Source organism: Schistocerca nitens, chromosome 3 (assembly GCF_023898315.1).
Source record: "Schistocerca nitens isolate TAMUIC-IGC-003100 chromosome 3, iqSchNite1.1, whole genome shotgun sequence".
NCBI classification, from domain to species: domain Eukaryota; kingdom Metazoa; phylum Arthropoda; class Insecta; order Orthoptera; family Acrididae; genus Schistocerca; species Schistocerca nitens.
Window position 1 is genome coordinate 585807449 of NC_064616.1, and position 16480 is coordinate 585823928.

Here is a 16480-nt window from a genome sequence, read left to right on the forward strand (position 1 = left end):
GGGAATACTACATAATTGAAATGTGTTTCTTTGCATTGTTCAGCAAAACTGTTAAATTTTGGAAGCTTGCTGTCTTCTAATAACTTCCCTGCTTCATTAAATGAATGACATGTACTTCAATGTTGGCCATCTCTAAATGCTTTGTCTACACATTAACAACCCAGCTTTTATGTTTAAGAAAGTTTTAGAAATTAATTCAGCAGTTCAGGTTTCAGAGGTGTTTCATATAATGTACAAATCATTGATCCAGGAAAAATTGTTTTTGAGTGAGAGTATTCATGACTCTGTGCCATACGTTCTTGTCACTTCTTCTTTAGCTTCCATGTATTATCTGAGATGCAGTAATCACATTTGGAAAATGATTCAGGAATTGTGTGTGACTTTAGCCTTGCTACTTCTGTATACAGGGTGGGCAAATTAATGCTGACCTGGAGAATATTTATAAGAAAGATATGGAATTGACCCTTGTTAATAAACAGAACTGCCCATCCTAGATAATGCTGGAAACTGTGGATTCAATTCACCAATCGGCTATCACATGTCTGCATGTGCACGTCGGCCGCACGCTCTGTATAGAATACTTTGATATGTCATTGGGTTTGAGCAAGTGAGAGGAGCAGACATGTTTAGTGACCAGTTGAAGGCAACATAAATTCGTGCTCACAGTAAAACAGTGCATCTTCAGTTTCTAGTGGTACATGAAGCTCCGTTTGAGGAAAACGTGTACAGACCTGTTTGTGCAAGAGTTAAAGACTGGAAGTGATTTGGCTGAATCTGCAGCGAAGTCAGCAATCCAAAACTTAGCGACAAAATGGCGTAAAATGGGATCTATAGAGAATAAAAACTGTAACTCTCGTAAAAGAGTTTGAATGCCAGAAAACAATGTTTGTGTCTTACTGTAAATACTTTCTCTGCATGTTTATTTTCCCTACCTTGCATTTTGTGCCCAAGGGAATAATTAATTCTGGGTAGTCCAACTTCCTAAGTATAGATGTATGTCTGAGAAAAAGTGGGGCTTTTTATTTGTAGACTATTAATAAGTGTGTTTTAAATTGATCATTAATGCCAGGAATTTTTAAATTTCAGGTTTTAATTGATCACATGGAGGAGCAGAATGTCGATGGTTTCACAGAAGCAGTGAAAGATTATGATTCAATTTCACGACTTGATCAGTGGTACACCACTATTCTGCTACGCATAAAGAAACAGGTTAATGACAACCCAGATCTTCGCTGAGTCAGAGCTTTCTATTTGTGTGCATCCTTTGTACTTGAACTGTCTTTTGGCACTTCCCACAGTAATTTTTTAGGGTGCAAACAACTTAAATATAGAAGAGACTATTAAAAAGCCAGAAAGAGCTGCTGTTTTATGGAGTTGGTATTAACTGAACTTTATTTACAAGTACAGTTAAGCATGTCTTATTTCTCCTCATTTTTAATGAAATTTCAGAATACCAAAGACACTATAGACAAAGGAAATCTTTTGTTCTAAAATAATGAATGGCCACTTTTTACACCATGCAATAAACAGACAATATTTTTCCGAAACACATTTATCTTGATACATGAATTCATGTATGATAAACTGTAGAGGTGTCACAAGCTTTCCAGAAGCAGCTTAATAAAACCACACACACACACACACACACACACACACACACACACACACACACACTACCTGCTTGTGTTTGTTAGTTTCTTGTAGCTAGTACCATTCCTACATTTTTATTCCAGTAAGGGCAGAGGTTTCTGTCAAAAGTTTACTGTAGTTAAACAGTGCATGTGTAGTATCTTAATTTCATTTTAACTATGGTTGATCCTGCTCCATACCCGTCAAGCAGTAGTTTTTGTTTCTAATATTAATTATTGATACATTTCTGGAAAGCTTGTAGTGAAACTACACTTTGTGTACTACTATGATGTTGGCTTTGAGAAAGTTGTTGAATTTTGCAGGTGAAAAATAATATAAAATATTGTCTAGTAGTGAAGTTGGTTTTTTGCACTTTTATTGTTAATGAATTCATAGAAAAATGGCCTTGTACTATTACTGCCACAAAGAACCAGTGATCAACAAATTAACACTTCACAATCAATAATTTAAGTATTAGAAAAGAAGTGTATTCAGTACATGTTCTGACTGAGCACTGTGCTGAATGAAACAAGCATTGTCTATTAATGTTTTTAGTCTTTATAAATGTTGTAAATTGAGCCTGCAGTGGTTAGATTCCCAGAATATTAGATCTTTTTGCATAATATATACAAGGTGGCAAATGCTGAAGTAGACATTGATTGGAAAGCATATTGTCTGTGTTAATTTCTTTTTTTTTAGTGGAGTTGTAATACTGACAGGTATTATCATTTTGTTGGTAATCATCACTGATTGTTTTCTACATGCATTGTGACATGTGTGCTCACATACATTTCTAAAGTTCATTGAAAAATCTGATCATGTATTTTTTTCCTTTTTCTAAATTATCATGTTGTTATTCTGTAATATTTTGATAAAATGTATTCATGTGGATGTTTCATGTGAGATGGAGGCACAGTTACTTATTATTTTATGTTTTTTTAGATAATTTTTAGTAATGTGTGCAGAATGTAGTTTTGGGTTAGTGCATCGGACAATGTCACTTGCAGTCACCTACTTTTGGAAGCAATAATTATGTAAAGTGCCCATTCATCACTAGTTACTGGCTTGCTGGCTTGGGGTGCCACATCTCTTCCTTACACTAATGGTGGTGGTGTACTTGTGTTTTTGTAACACAAGTTTTGTTTGTGTCATTCAAAGGTTTGAACCCATGGCTCTCCACAGTTCACTAGTCACATAATTATATTTTGGAGTTGGTTTTTAGAGTTTGATATAGGAAGCTGCAGAGGTGTATAATTTATAAAATATAAAGGATAACTGGATCCAAACCAATGAGTGCATAGATGGGGGACATGATCACAGATCACAGAAGAGGGAGGGAAAAATTTGGGAGGGGGAAACCCAGATACACAATTCAGGAAAATCAGATAATTCTATAGAAGCATGATAGTGAACACACAACAGAGTATGTGGTATGGTATTTGAGGAAAGATTTCTGAAGTAAAACGAGTGGCAGAAATTAATCATTCTTCGTATTGCAACCCAGTGTGTTCCTCCTTGTTACATCATATTTATAGTTTTAGATTTGTGTTCTCTCTATCTCTCTCTCTCTCTCTCTCTCTCTCTCTCTCTCTCTCTCTCTCTCTCTCTTCATTTGGGAAGAGCTTCTTGTTCTCTGCATGTATTCTATTACTTGTTCATTATATTTACTCTTATTGTGAGTTGTTCCTCAAAAATTGGAAATTTGTGGTAAGTTCTATGGGACCAAACTACTGAGGTCATTGGTCCCCAGGCTTACACACTAGTTAATCTAACTTAAACTAACTTACACTAAGGACAACGCCGGCCGCGGTGGCCGTGCGGTTCTGGCGCTGCAGTCTGGAACCGCGGGACTGCTACGGTCGCAGGTTCGAATCCTGCCTCGGGCATGGGTGTGTGTGATGTCCTTAGGTTAGTTAGGTTTAAGTAGTTCTGAGTTCTAGGGGACTTATGACCTAAGATGTTGAGTCCCATAGTGCTCAGAGCCATTTGAACTAAGGACAACACACACCCACACACCCACCCATGCCCAAGGGAGGACTCGAAGCTCCGATGGGGGCAGCCGCGCGGACTGTGGTGAGGCGCCTTAGACTGAATGGCTACCCTGCGCGGCTCGTTGTTCCTCAGCTGTATACAATACAGGTCCGATATTTCTTTGTTCCTATGTAGTCTGCAACAGTAATCCCGCTGTTTCTTTCTGAAAATTAAGTTTATATTTTGTATGTAGACAGAAGGTGTTATTGTGATTCTTTAAATAGCAGTTCCATTATAAGAATCCATGACTGTGAACACACATTGTGGAATGAGAAGGATGTGATTATTATGCACCAAATTAGCACTGTCTGATCAGCTGTATACTCCTGTATCAGTGTAAATAGATTTAATAATAATAATATTGTTGCCATTTATGTTGATTGTGCCTACTATTCAGGAAAAAATGGTTGACAGTGTTTATTACTGTAATGAGATTCTCTTTTTTGTGCACATATTTGATGCAAAGCACTTTTATATTAACCACCATTGTGGAAATTAATGGTTCTATATAAAAAGTAATTATGCTTGGAAAAAACTTATTTGAAAATAGATTCTTAATCCTCATACGATAATTTAGTATTATTGAAGTCTCATCAAGTATCTTACAAACAGAATGTTATTTTAAGATTATATTATTTAGGTATTGGTTCTTTTAATTCATTGTGGGGAAGTTTTTTATCACATAAGTTGCACCACATGAAGATTTGACTAGATGTGGAGAATTGTCAGAATGTGTAATTTGTAGCAGAAGGGAAACGATCACCATGATTATTACCTTGAATATCTAGACCATGTGCTTTACCTTATAAACTTCTAGCATTACAGAGGTAGTTAACTATTATTTTGACTTTAAAATGTTGAAAATTGCAGTGCACATGAATGTAGCACAGATGTTTCTCCAAATAAATGTGACCATTGAGTTTCGAAAAAACAGTTACAGCATTTTTCCCTGTAACTCCTGGTCTTGGACGGGTACTAAATAACTTCCCCTAACCTCCCCCCATGCACACGCGATTTGGGCTACTGACTTGTGATAAGTATGAATGCACAAGTTATGATCCCTTTTCCATCTCCCTTTCAGAACCTGTAATGGAATTTGAAATATATACTGAGCTGTTAGAATGATAAGACTTCATGTTGTGAGAACAGCTTCCAAAGTAAGGTTACTTTTACAATGGTTCATTTTATGTTTTTACTATCTGGTACATGGCCACATAAATGATTGTGTGAGGTAGGAGGATTAGTATTTCTCATTGCTGTTTTGAGATTTCTCGGCATCACTTTTCCTCTCTTAACTGTTAAGATTTAGTCTTGATGGATAACCACTAAAGAAATTTCTAGTTTGTCACACGATATAAGATTGATTGTGACCTTCCTAGCACTTCAGTCACTACTCAAGCATACTCAGTTTTCATTCTTGGAAGGCACAAAAGTCACTAATGGTGAAATTTACAAATGAAATTTTTCTCTCTTTCTGATTTCTTCCTACGCAGTTAGCAACATTTTAAAATGATTGCTCTCTTCCTAAAACTATGACTAGAAGGGTTTCTTGTATTTAGACCAAGCAGATTTTGATATCTCGTTCCTTTATTTCTTTCATATTTGTATGCCATTATGATTTGTATTTTAAGGAAGCAATGCAAATTGAGAATAATTTTAATTTATGGAACACATTAAACATTTGGTAATTCTGCCACTTAGTGTGTACCCAATCTGTAATGATGAAGAAAGGTACTTGTACTATGGCACTGATAAAACTTCAAAGAGTGTGAACTATTTGATATTGCAAATATGTTGGTCTTGGCAGTGTTTGCAGTTACTTTCGGCTCAGAAATAGTTAAACTGTATCAGTTTTTTTTTCTTCTTGTAATGTTAATTTGGTGTCGGGATAGGAGATGTTGGGTGTTGTCTTTGCATATTGTGTATGGGGGAAGTGTGTATCAACATTTATATTGGACTGTATTCTTCAGCAATGCATTATTTACTGTAGTGTGTTCTAGCTCTCAAACACTTTACTTCACCATTCAACACAAGACTCTAAAAGATGGATGTTTATATAACATCCTATGTGTGTTTTCCATCTGTACGTAAGTTTTCATAATGGGGTATCTTATATTTCTGTTTTATATGAAGCATAATTGGAGAAACCAGTCATGTAGCTAGTGTTTTATTTGATTGGAAAAACAAACTTTTTTGGGTTGATGGTATTAAGCTGCTATCGTGTTAACTACATAATCTTCATTGTTTCTAGTAGTTGGACATATTGACGTTGGGTAATAATCCAGGTAGCAGACATTTTATAAGAGTATATTGCTACCTTTAAGAGCTCTTAAAAGTATGGGTAAAGTAGCATTCATGATGGTTAGCTAATCAGTCATGAGCATGAGCATTGCATTCAGGTGCACAGAGATAACTGTCAAATTTTACATATTTCTGTGGCCCTTGCAGAGAATCCATTAAATAATCTTTCCCTAACGACATCAAATTTTTGTCCTGTCCTCCATTTGTAATTCAAATTATTAAGCTGTTCTTGTATTTTCATTGTTCATACAATGCTTAATGCCCAAAATTGATTTGTATTTTTTAGATTTTCAGTACTGTATGTCTTAAGCCATATTTTTAATGTTGAGTGAATAACTTTAACATTCCTTATGTATCCTGAAATACTTCCTTAGAACTTAAGCAGTTTCGTTTCCCATTTCTATGCAGAGCAGTGCATAGTTGGTAGATACTTTGGGGAAACTGTATCAACGTTTGGTTTTTGTCTCCCCTTTTTTAGATGTCAGAGGACAATATTTCATAGACTGCCATAGGTGCTGTTACAGATCTGTTAGCAATTTCACTGCCAGAATGTTTGTTTTGGACTCATCATATACTTAATTCATAGAAAGCAATTTTGTCAGTGTGCTGCAAAGTTCACACACTTAAGTGTTCACATATTGTAGTTTTATGAAATCCTTCATGAGCCTGTGTTCACTTAATGTAGTTATATGAAATTCTCCATGAACCTTTGTGCCTTGAATGTCCATTATCTTGCACAAAAGTATTGTCACCTGCAGTATTTTTGTTGTGCTTCTGTAATTAAGGAAAGAATTTTCTGAGTAAGTGTCTTCGGTGAGGATAGAAAAAGGGAGATCTAACCACTGAAAAAGTGTGGTAGAGTTCAAAATACACCCAGGATATACTAAAATTAAAAATTTTAAAACATTGTAAGTTAGAATTAACTGTCATATCCTTATTTTAAGTTGAGCACATAGTGACATGGTAAATTATGAAATTTGATAGGACACATGAGTGGGAGGACTTAGAACATTTTTTATTTTACTTTCTCTCTTTGCTGTTGTGTACCCAGCATGGCAGTTGGTCATCACGATCCTATGGGTTTCGTAAAAATATAGTCTAGCAAAAGGCTGCATTTCTGTTCCATTGTATTTTTTCCATAAACATGAGATTATACATGTTTTGTAAACTGTTGCTGAAATCATATCTTTGTTCTTTTTGACATTTATAAATGTAATCGCAAAGCACATTTCAGTATAGTTAAGGCACGACTGAAAAATTACACTTTGGTGCACTGATTTTTCGTTGTTAATTTTTATACTGTCTTCATGAATTACATGCTTTATGTACTGATAACCTTTCAATTAGCATGTGAGATTCAGTGCAGCTTCTGGTGTGCGATTGCCATGTAATGAAATTTTGTGACCATTTCTCAGATCTCTGACAAAGATTTAAAGCAAATAACATATAATACAGTTTACAGGTTTCCTGAAAAAAAAAAAAAACCAAGTGATAAGAATTTTTTCAGCCTATATTGATATGCACATATAATGTAGGTTATTTGACACTTATTTATAATAATGTAACAATGTATTTGTTATTGCAAATTGTTCAAGTGTCATTGAAGACTGTGAGACAATGTAGATACTGTGAATATTGTGAAATATTAGATGATGTATAAGCTTAGCATTTTGTATTTATTTATGCTTGTAGAATTTTTGATTTAATGAGGAGAAAATATTTATTTTACAATGTGGTACTGTATCATAATGCCTTTAAAATTAAATACTTTGTGAAATCTTATGGATATTGTCAGTGTTCTCATGAAATATAAAAATGACAGATACATGCAAAACAATATTTTTCCTCAGGCTTAGGCACACATTCCTGGTCTGCCTCCAAAGATAATTACGTATAGTAATGGTGATGCAGTACTACCTTTTAGGTACCCATGATTACAGTGCTCCTGTTTTATTTGTGTGAAGAATTCATACACTTCTGTGATTTTGGGCTGAAAGCAGCAGTTGTCTGAAGGATTTCTTAGGCTGGTACTTGAAACATAATTGGATAGGTTATTTGAATGAAATCACTGCAATATAAACTAGCACTTAGAGCACATAGAAAGATTAGTGATAAGTGATTATAATCACAGGGAGATGGTTTGTACTTCGGTTCTGCGGTGTCTTATTTTATGTGAATAGGAAAGTTAGTGTTACACCAGTGACATTCAGATTAGTTGCCAAAGGAAACAGACGTGAAAACAAGTCACATTACGCCTTTTCACCATCAAAGTGCCCAGTGGCATCAGGGGAAGGAGTTCGATCAGGGCAGATTCACCTGCCTGCAGGAACTACGTTTGTCATACCGTGATATTTCCACTCGGAAGAGGGCTTGATTTTATGGCAGTAGTACGTGTGGAACCATTGAATATGAGGTGGTTGCTGGCTGCAGTGAGTAGGTGCTGGAACACAAATTCTTAGCAGCTGATGGAATCTTGTTTTGTATAGATAATGATTCTTACAGCTTTTTCCATAAAGTTAACTTTTCTGACAGTGAGTGTAAACTTGACTGTGTCAGTACTTTGATACGGTCTGTGCAGTGGATTGATGGTATGAATACCATTCTGTTGGTTTCCATTGTCTTGGAGCCATGCACACCACCTTTGACTCAAATGTACATCCTAATACCATCACTGCTGTGCTGAATGGCAAGATTTAGTGTTCACAGGCAAGTTCTGCCTCAGCCTGTGCTACAGTAAAATGTCCATACATGTTCAACACTGTCGAGGACTGCAGTGTGACAGTCTACAGTGTTGATAGGCATAGTGGGAAATCACTATGTTAAGATGATTTGGTGATTCCACTGAATAAATTGTGATCTTAACTATTACATACTGAGGGAAAAACTGAACAAGAAGTAGGTTCTGGATTCTGTGAAACTACTACTACTTTCGGCAATACCACATACTATATTCCAGAAGGTTGTTGCATGTGGTGGAGAATATGCAATTCTTTTCAGTACCTAAGCTTCCCTAGCATGCATGTTTGCTCACCATGTTATCCATCAAATATGTCAGGAATGTGGTAAAGCCATTTGTCGTAATCTAGCAACCACATTTTGTTCTGTGGACTTGCATAAAAATTATAGGGGTGATTCCCGAGAAATATATGTAGGTCCTTACTGATCACATGCTACAGTGTGTAGGTGTTCACATCATAGCACATAGGATAATGTTGCATTGTCAGAAATAACATGTCATTTAGTAGAGATGGTGATAAATGGGGTCAAACATTGTAGCGCATTGCTGCTTATGTAGGCCCATATGCCGTAGGTGCTGTTGTTGAGCTGTTTCAGGAAAAATATGGAGAAACTTGGGCATAAATTTGTTGGTTGTGTTATGGTAATGGTTTTGCATTTACCAGCAATAGAAAATACATAATCATATATTCCCTTGAGCAGTTGGTTGGAGAAATTCAGTGTTAAGATAACACATTAGATAACAAAGGGAATTAGTAAAACACAGCTACCGCAGTTGTCATTGGCTATGTGAGTTGAGACAGATATTTAAAGATGATGGAAAACATGTTTGGCAAGTGCAACATCAAATGATAGTTGGTTAATTAAGCAGCAAACATTCTATCTTCGGGCCTGCAAATGTGAAGTATGAATGGAAGGTATTCAATAACATTGTACAACAGAGACATGTGCCACACAAAGTTGAGAGGAATGAGAATGAAACGCTAAGTTGAACCCACTTCCCTCCCCTCCCCTCTGCCCCCCCCCCCTCCATAAAGTCATGCAAAAGAGGAAAGACAAATGGAACTGATTCAGTGCTGATTTGATAATATATAAATTATACAAAAGAACCTACCTACTACCCTTACATCAAACATTTATTGTAGGTTGAGGAGGAACAAAATTTCTTGATTAGTGAAAAAAGTGCAGGATGATGTAAACTATGTAATTGTGTAACAGACGTACTCACCCAATTTCATTGGCAGATAGTACACATAACACTGTTTGCATATGGAGAGACTTCACCTTCCGGCCATGGGAAGTGTGAACGTTTGAGTTCAGCTCTTTCCCGAAAATTTCATGGACTCCATTGTTTTTGCGTCAGACATAATTTCTCTGCTGTTTTCATGTCAGATGTCATGATTTGCATAGGGAGTACTTTCCTGTTGCTCTGGAGCATCATAGGATGCCATTGTCCCCTCAAATATATTTGTGCTACTCCAGAACATTGGAGATTGCAGTTTTCCCATCAGATATTTTTCTTTTGTTCTAAAACATTGGGAGTCGCGTTTGTGTAATTCTCCTTTGTCATTCACATATTTACAAGTATATGTTCTTGCACCAGCAACTTTGCAACCATATTCTGTATGGAATGTTGCTTCAACAATTACAACACTCAGAGAAATTAATGACTAAGTGTAATGTATTTTTGCATTTCACGTATTATTTACATTAAATGTCAGGTAAAAAGCAATTGTAAATTAAATTTTTGGTATTGTTAAATTCCTTCAGTTTTATCCTTCCAACTTTTCTAATTATGAAATAACAATGCCCACAATTTCGTGTGAATAAATTGAAAAATTGCCCATGATTAGAGGGTTAATGTTCCAATGTTTAGAGTGCCCTTTCAAAGAGGATTCAAGCAACATGTCACATCCACTCGTGTAGATCTCAACATAATGACAAAAGTGATAAATTCAGAAGTTGAGTTTATGCAATTTTATTTTTCATCCAGACAATGTAAGTTACAAGTTTACTATCGTTTGCTTATCACTGGATAATTTTCATGCCATGTGCTCTACTGACCTGTATACAGGGTGTTACAAAAATGTACGGCCAAACTTTCAGGAACCATTCCTCACACGTAAATAAAGAAAAGATGTTATGCGGACATGTGTCCGGAAACGTTTAGTTTCCATGTTAGAGCTCATTTTAGTTTCGCCAGTATGTAATGTACTTCCTCGATTCGCCGCCATGATTTCATACGGTATACTCTACCTGTGCTGCTAGAACATGTGCCTTTACAAGTACGACACAACATGTGGTTCATGCACGATGGAGCTCCTGCACATTTCAGTCGAAGTGTTCGTACGCTTCTCAACAACAGATTCGGTGACCGATGGAATGGTAGAGGCGGACCAATTCCATGGCCTCCACGCTCTCCTGACCTCAACCCTCTTGACTTTCATTTATGGGGGCATTTGAAAGCTCTTGTCTACGCAACCCCGGTACCAAATGTAGAGACTCTTCGTGCTCGTATTGTGGACGGCTGTGATACAATATGCAATTCTCCAGGGCTGCGTCAGTGCATCAGGGATTCCATGCGACGGAGGGTGGATGCATGTATCCTCGCTAACGGAGGACATTTTCAACATTTCCTGTAACAAAGTGTTTGAAGTCACGCTGGTACGTTCTGCTGCTGTGTGTTTTCATTCCATGATTAATGTGATTTGAAGAGAAGTAATAAAATGAGCTCTAACATGGGAAGTAGGCGTTTCGGGACACATGTCCACATAACATACTTTCTTTCTTTGTGTATGAGAAATGTTTCCTGAAAGTTTGGCCGTACCTTTTTGTAACACCCTGTATTTATACTCTGCAAGTGGAGTATACACCGTGGTTCACTTTCATTTCCCTGTGTGACTAGTAAAGCACTGTATACACTCCACTTATGGAGTATAAATATATTTATCAGTAGAGCATGGAGCATGAAAAATTCTCAAGTGATAAGCAAAAGAAAGTGAACTTGTAACTTAGATTTTCCATATTAAAAATGAGAACACTGTAGTATTTGCTAAGGTTTGGTAATTTGAGTTTGCTCTGTTTTATGAATAATAGCTTAAAATCAAAAGAAGGGGCTGTGTACCATACTGTGTGATTACAAAATGATGACATGAGTAGTTCTGACACGAGAACCAGTCTTTGTCCTAAAATTAGTTGAAAGGTGTTACAAGGAAAGTAGAATTCCTGAAGTGATAATTGTCTCCTGACATTGGCAAGTCAGACTTGTTTTTAAGAGGGTCAACATCTAAAATGGATTAGATTTTGTTTTTCCTGTGGTATTCCTGTATAGTTATGGATGTGGTGGTGTTTTTTTAGCAAGACTCACTTATTTGACTTCTTCAGGTATCAGTAACAGCCCATTCTGTCACAATCTCATCATCGATATGTGGTCCTGTTGTACCAGGTCTTACATTATGAATCCTTATAAAAATGTATCAAAGTGGTTGGAGGGATTTTGGTGAACACACACAATTTATTGTGTGTTGTTGGAATTTTAACACTGGTAATTTACATGATTTATAAAAGTATGTGTTCACATAATGCCATCTGTAATCTGTAACCAAAACCATGTGGATACTATCATAATGAGCTTATAATGAATTAGGGGAAATAAACATAAACCTTTCACTGTGTGCTCCTCAGCCACTTACCTGCACTTGACTTTATTATGTTGAATCTTTTCTTCAATTGATGCCCGAAACACATCTTTGTATGAAAGGTAAGCTGGATTTAATGTTTTGTGTAGTCAAAGCAGTTGCTTAACTCATAAATGTCTAGTGAGGTTAAAGAGATAGCGAACATTTGGGTACAATATGTTGTAGTTATAAAATTTCATTTTACAATTGTGTAATGCCTCAAACATAAACAAGTTGCCAATACTACCACAGCAATTTGACAAGGAGCCCATTGAGTGCATCAGTAGGGCTCACTTGAAAGTGTTGCATTAGCAGTTACAGCAGGAAATATATTAGCTGCTCATGCCTCACCATGTGCATCTGGAGGGCAGCAGAAAATGTATGGAGATACTTTCTGTGGTATGTAACAGTCGAGAAATGTTCAAAACAAATGATGAACTTGCACTGTGAACACTGAGTGAAAATGGTGGGCACAGTGGTCAAAAATATTTACACCACCAAGATTGTAGATGAACTCCTGGGGTGTTAGAAACTGTGTGGGATATCCAGCTAGGTATCCACTCTTCAAGAAAGCATGTTAGAATCATACTGGTGTAAGGAGGTGATGAAAACTTATGGAATGTGATGGCTCGCAATCGAATGTGAAACAGTCTGGTGTGGTTCTTATTGTGAACTGGCTTTTCTTTAAGGCGTAGTGTGATAGTATTGTCATGTAGAAGAAGGTTTACTTACATGAATGATGAACACTAACTTCACTTAACAAAGGTTTATTCAACATTTGCACATACAAGATCATGGAGGGAACTGCGTCCGGCCAGAACACATACAGCATATATACAGCTACAGAACATTCCATCACAATGATTCTTGACATTTGTGGATACTCATAGAATGAACTCAAACTGAATATAGAAATAAAAGTTGTACAGCCAAGGTGAGTTTTGAACTCGCGACCCTCCATACAACAGTTTAGTATCGTAACTACTACACCACAGTGCTGCTCAGCTTCTGCGACATTGCTCCCTCCTTAAGAGAATAGCGTCTCAGTGTTACGTCCTCCTACTCCGGGAACGAGTCATCAGTCTTGCATACTCCAACTCCCGATGACTGATTCTTGCCCTGGCGGTGATATTCTTAGAACTTCTTTCGCCACTTCGCTCTTTGCCACTTGTCCGCTAGTTGCCTGTCACTGGAGCTTTGAATTTACCCTGGGTTGCAGCATCCTTATAGGGCTTCATTCGAAGGACATGGACCATATCTTTGATCTTTCGTCGTCTTGTGTTGGGGTCAAAATCTTCAACTTCATAAGTAACATCAGACAACTGTCTTACAACCTTACAAAGTCCAAAGTAGCACATGAGGAGCTTCTCAGAGAGACCAACCTTCCGAACAGGAGTGAAGATCCAGAAGAGGTAACCAGGCTGGTAGACAACAGGGCGGTCGCTTACGTCATACCTTCGGCAATCGTTTTCTTGAGCCTGCGGTGTGTGGAGTTGAACTAACTGCCGAGCTTCCTCAGGTCTGGTTAACACCTGGCCGATGTAGTTGTCGCCCAAGTCATCAGGATGTAACGGAAACACAGTGTCCATCGTCGACGTCCCGTCACGCCCATACACCAGGAAAAATGGCGTAAATCCTTTGGTGTCTTGTTTGGTGGTGTTGTAGGCAAATTTCATGAAAGGTAACACCTCATCCCAGTTCCTCTGCTCAACATTGACCAACATTGATAGCATCTTGGCCAAGGTCTTGTTAAGGCGTTCAGTAAGCCCGTTAGTTTGCGGATGGTAGGCAGTTGTCATGTGATAAGTAATGTTGCACCGACGGTTTCTCTCTGTCACAAGATTTGAATGAAAAAACTTTCCTTCAATCCGTAATTAACGACCTTGGGGCACTGTGTTTTAATACAATGTCTACCATGATTTATTTGGCAACCTTGGATGCTTCGGCTGTTTTCATGGCTTTTTTAATGGCATAGTGTGTCAGATAATCATTGCAAACAATAATCCATCTATTGCCACTAGCAGATGTTGGAAATCATCCGAGGAGGTCAATCCCAACGTGCTGGAAAGGTGTTTCAGCTGGTGGGATTGGTATGAGTTGGCCAGGTAGTTTATGAGGAACTGCCTTTCTCCTCTGGCACTCTCAACAGTGCTACACATCGTCATAGACATTTCTAAATAAACCTGACCAGAAAAGTCTCTTGCGGATTCTATCATATATCTTAATAAATCCTAAATGTCCGGCCTCAGGTGTGTCGTGGAATTTCTGTAAAACATCAAAGCTCATGTAAGGAATCACAGGTAGCCACCTCTTCCCAAACGGATCGAAGTTTTTCTTGCAAAGTAATCCATTAACTACCTTAAATTGTCCTTTCACATCCTCTGACCGATTTAAGGCAAGAATAATTTGAGACACCTTGGCGTCCTCCTCCAGCTCAACAGAGAGACCTTGGAGTGCAGCGAGACAGTCAATATCTTATTCAAAGTATTGATTGTCTTGCACAGGGTTTCTTGAGAGACAGTCAACATCTTGGTGTTTTCTTCCACTTTTGTACACTATGGTAATGTCATACTCTTGAAGACATAGTGCGCACCTGGCGAGTCGTCCTGTTGGATCCTTAAGACCTCTCAACCGACAAAGTGAATGATGGTCTGTAAAAACTGTGAATGGCCTTCCATAGAGACACTGTCAAAATCTGCACATGGCCCAGATCACAGCAAGACGTTCTCTTTCTGTAGTTGAGTAGTTTCTCTCAGCTTTTGTATGTGTCCTAGAGGCATAGGCTATAACTTTCTCTTTTCCATCTGAAATTTGCACCAGAACAGCACCGATCCCATACCCGCTGGCATTTGTATGTAGTTCTGTAGCTGCTCTCTCATCATACAGACCAAGTACAGGGTCAGTCGCCAGAGCTTTTCACAGCACATCGAAAGAAACTTGTTGAGCACCACCCCAGATAAATTTAGCATAAGCTTTTTAACAACTCTTGGAGTGGCCTGGCTTTGATACAAAGGTGTTTGATAAAACAACAGTAATAAGAACATAATCCGAGGAAGCTTCTCACATCTCCAATACTTATAGGAATAGGAAATTCCATTATAGATATCACCTTTGTTGCATGTGGCCGCACTCCTTTATTTGACACAAGGTGTCCAAGTATTTTGACTTCTTTTTCTCCAAAGAGACTTTCTTGGATTAAGTTTCAGTCCGCCTTGTTGGAGACCCGTAAGAATGGCCCTCAGTCTTTTTATATGTTCATCAAATGTCTCTGTTATGTAGATTACAGTACAGTGTTCTCAAAGACACATTGTCCACTTCAGGTGCCTTAGAAGATTATCCATCATCCATTCAGAAGTTGCTGGTGCATTACACAAACAAAAAGGGCATCACCTTAAACTCATACAGGCCCTCAGGGGTGATGAATGAAGGTTTCTCACGATCAGCCCCATCCACTTCGATTTGCCAGTATCCCGAGTACATGTCCGTGGTTGAGAAAAACTTAGCCCACTTCAGACAATCTAGTGTCTCGTCAATTCGTGGAAGACAGTAAATGTCCTTTTCAGTTATCTTATTAAGCTTCCTACAATCAACACAAAAGCGCTGACTGCCATCCTTCTTCCTGACGATGACCACTGGTGACAACCATGGGCTCTGTGAAGCCTGAGTGATGTTATTCTTCCTCATTTCCTCTACCTCATCGCGAACGATTTGATGTTACATTGCTGACACAAGGTATGGTCTCTGGCTTGTTGGTTGATGGTCTCCAGTGCTAATCTGGTGCTTCACTCTCGATTTGTCTAATTTGCTCTTCACCTGTGGACTGAAGCATTCAGAGAACTCTTGAAGAATGGCAAGTAGCTTCTTCTGAGAAGATCTTGTCTCGTAGTGGTAGCACTAATTTCGCCCACAGACTCGGCATAGGTGGTTTATATGATGCTCAGCTGTTCTTCAATTAATGACTCAGCGTTTGCTACACACATGCGTCTTGGAAGGATCTTCTGTTCTCGGTGACAGTTAACTATCCACAATTCACCGAATCCGTTCTTAAACGAGATGACAGAGGCTGGGATGACCAAATTATTCTTCAGTGGTATGCTTCTCTTACA

General features: G+C 37.9%; 1 protein-coding gene across 2 annotated transcripts in view; it reads left to right on the forward strand.

The window, feature by feature from the left end:
• LOC126248501 (alpha-soluble NSF attachment protein) overlaps window positions 1–16480 on the forward strand; it is a 63981-nt gene that overhangs the window by 36209 nt on the left and 11292 nt on the right. The window contains exon 5 of one of the 2 annotated variants that reach the window (XR_007545494.1): window positions 1087–1209. Coding sequence is in view for 1 of the 2 variants with exons in the window: in XM_049949539.1 (XP_049805496.1) it covers window positions 1087–1236 (150 nt within the window). In the remaining variant the exon portion in view is untranslated. Of the gene's footprint in view, window positions 1–1086; window positions 7744–16480 lie in introns of those variants that run through there. The other variant, XM_049949539.1, reaches the window with a different exon arrangement.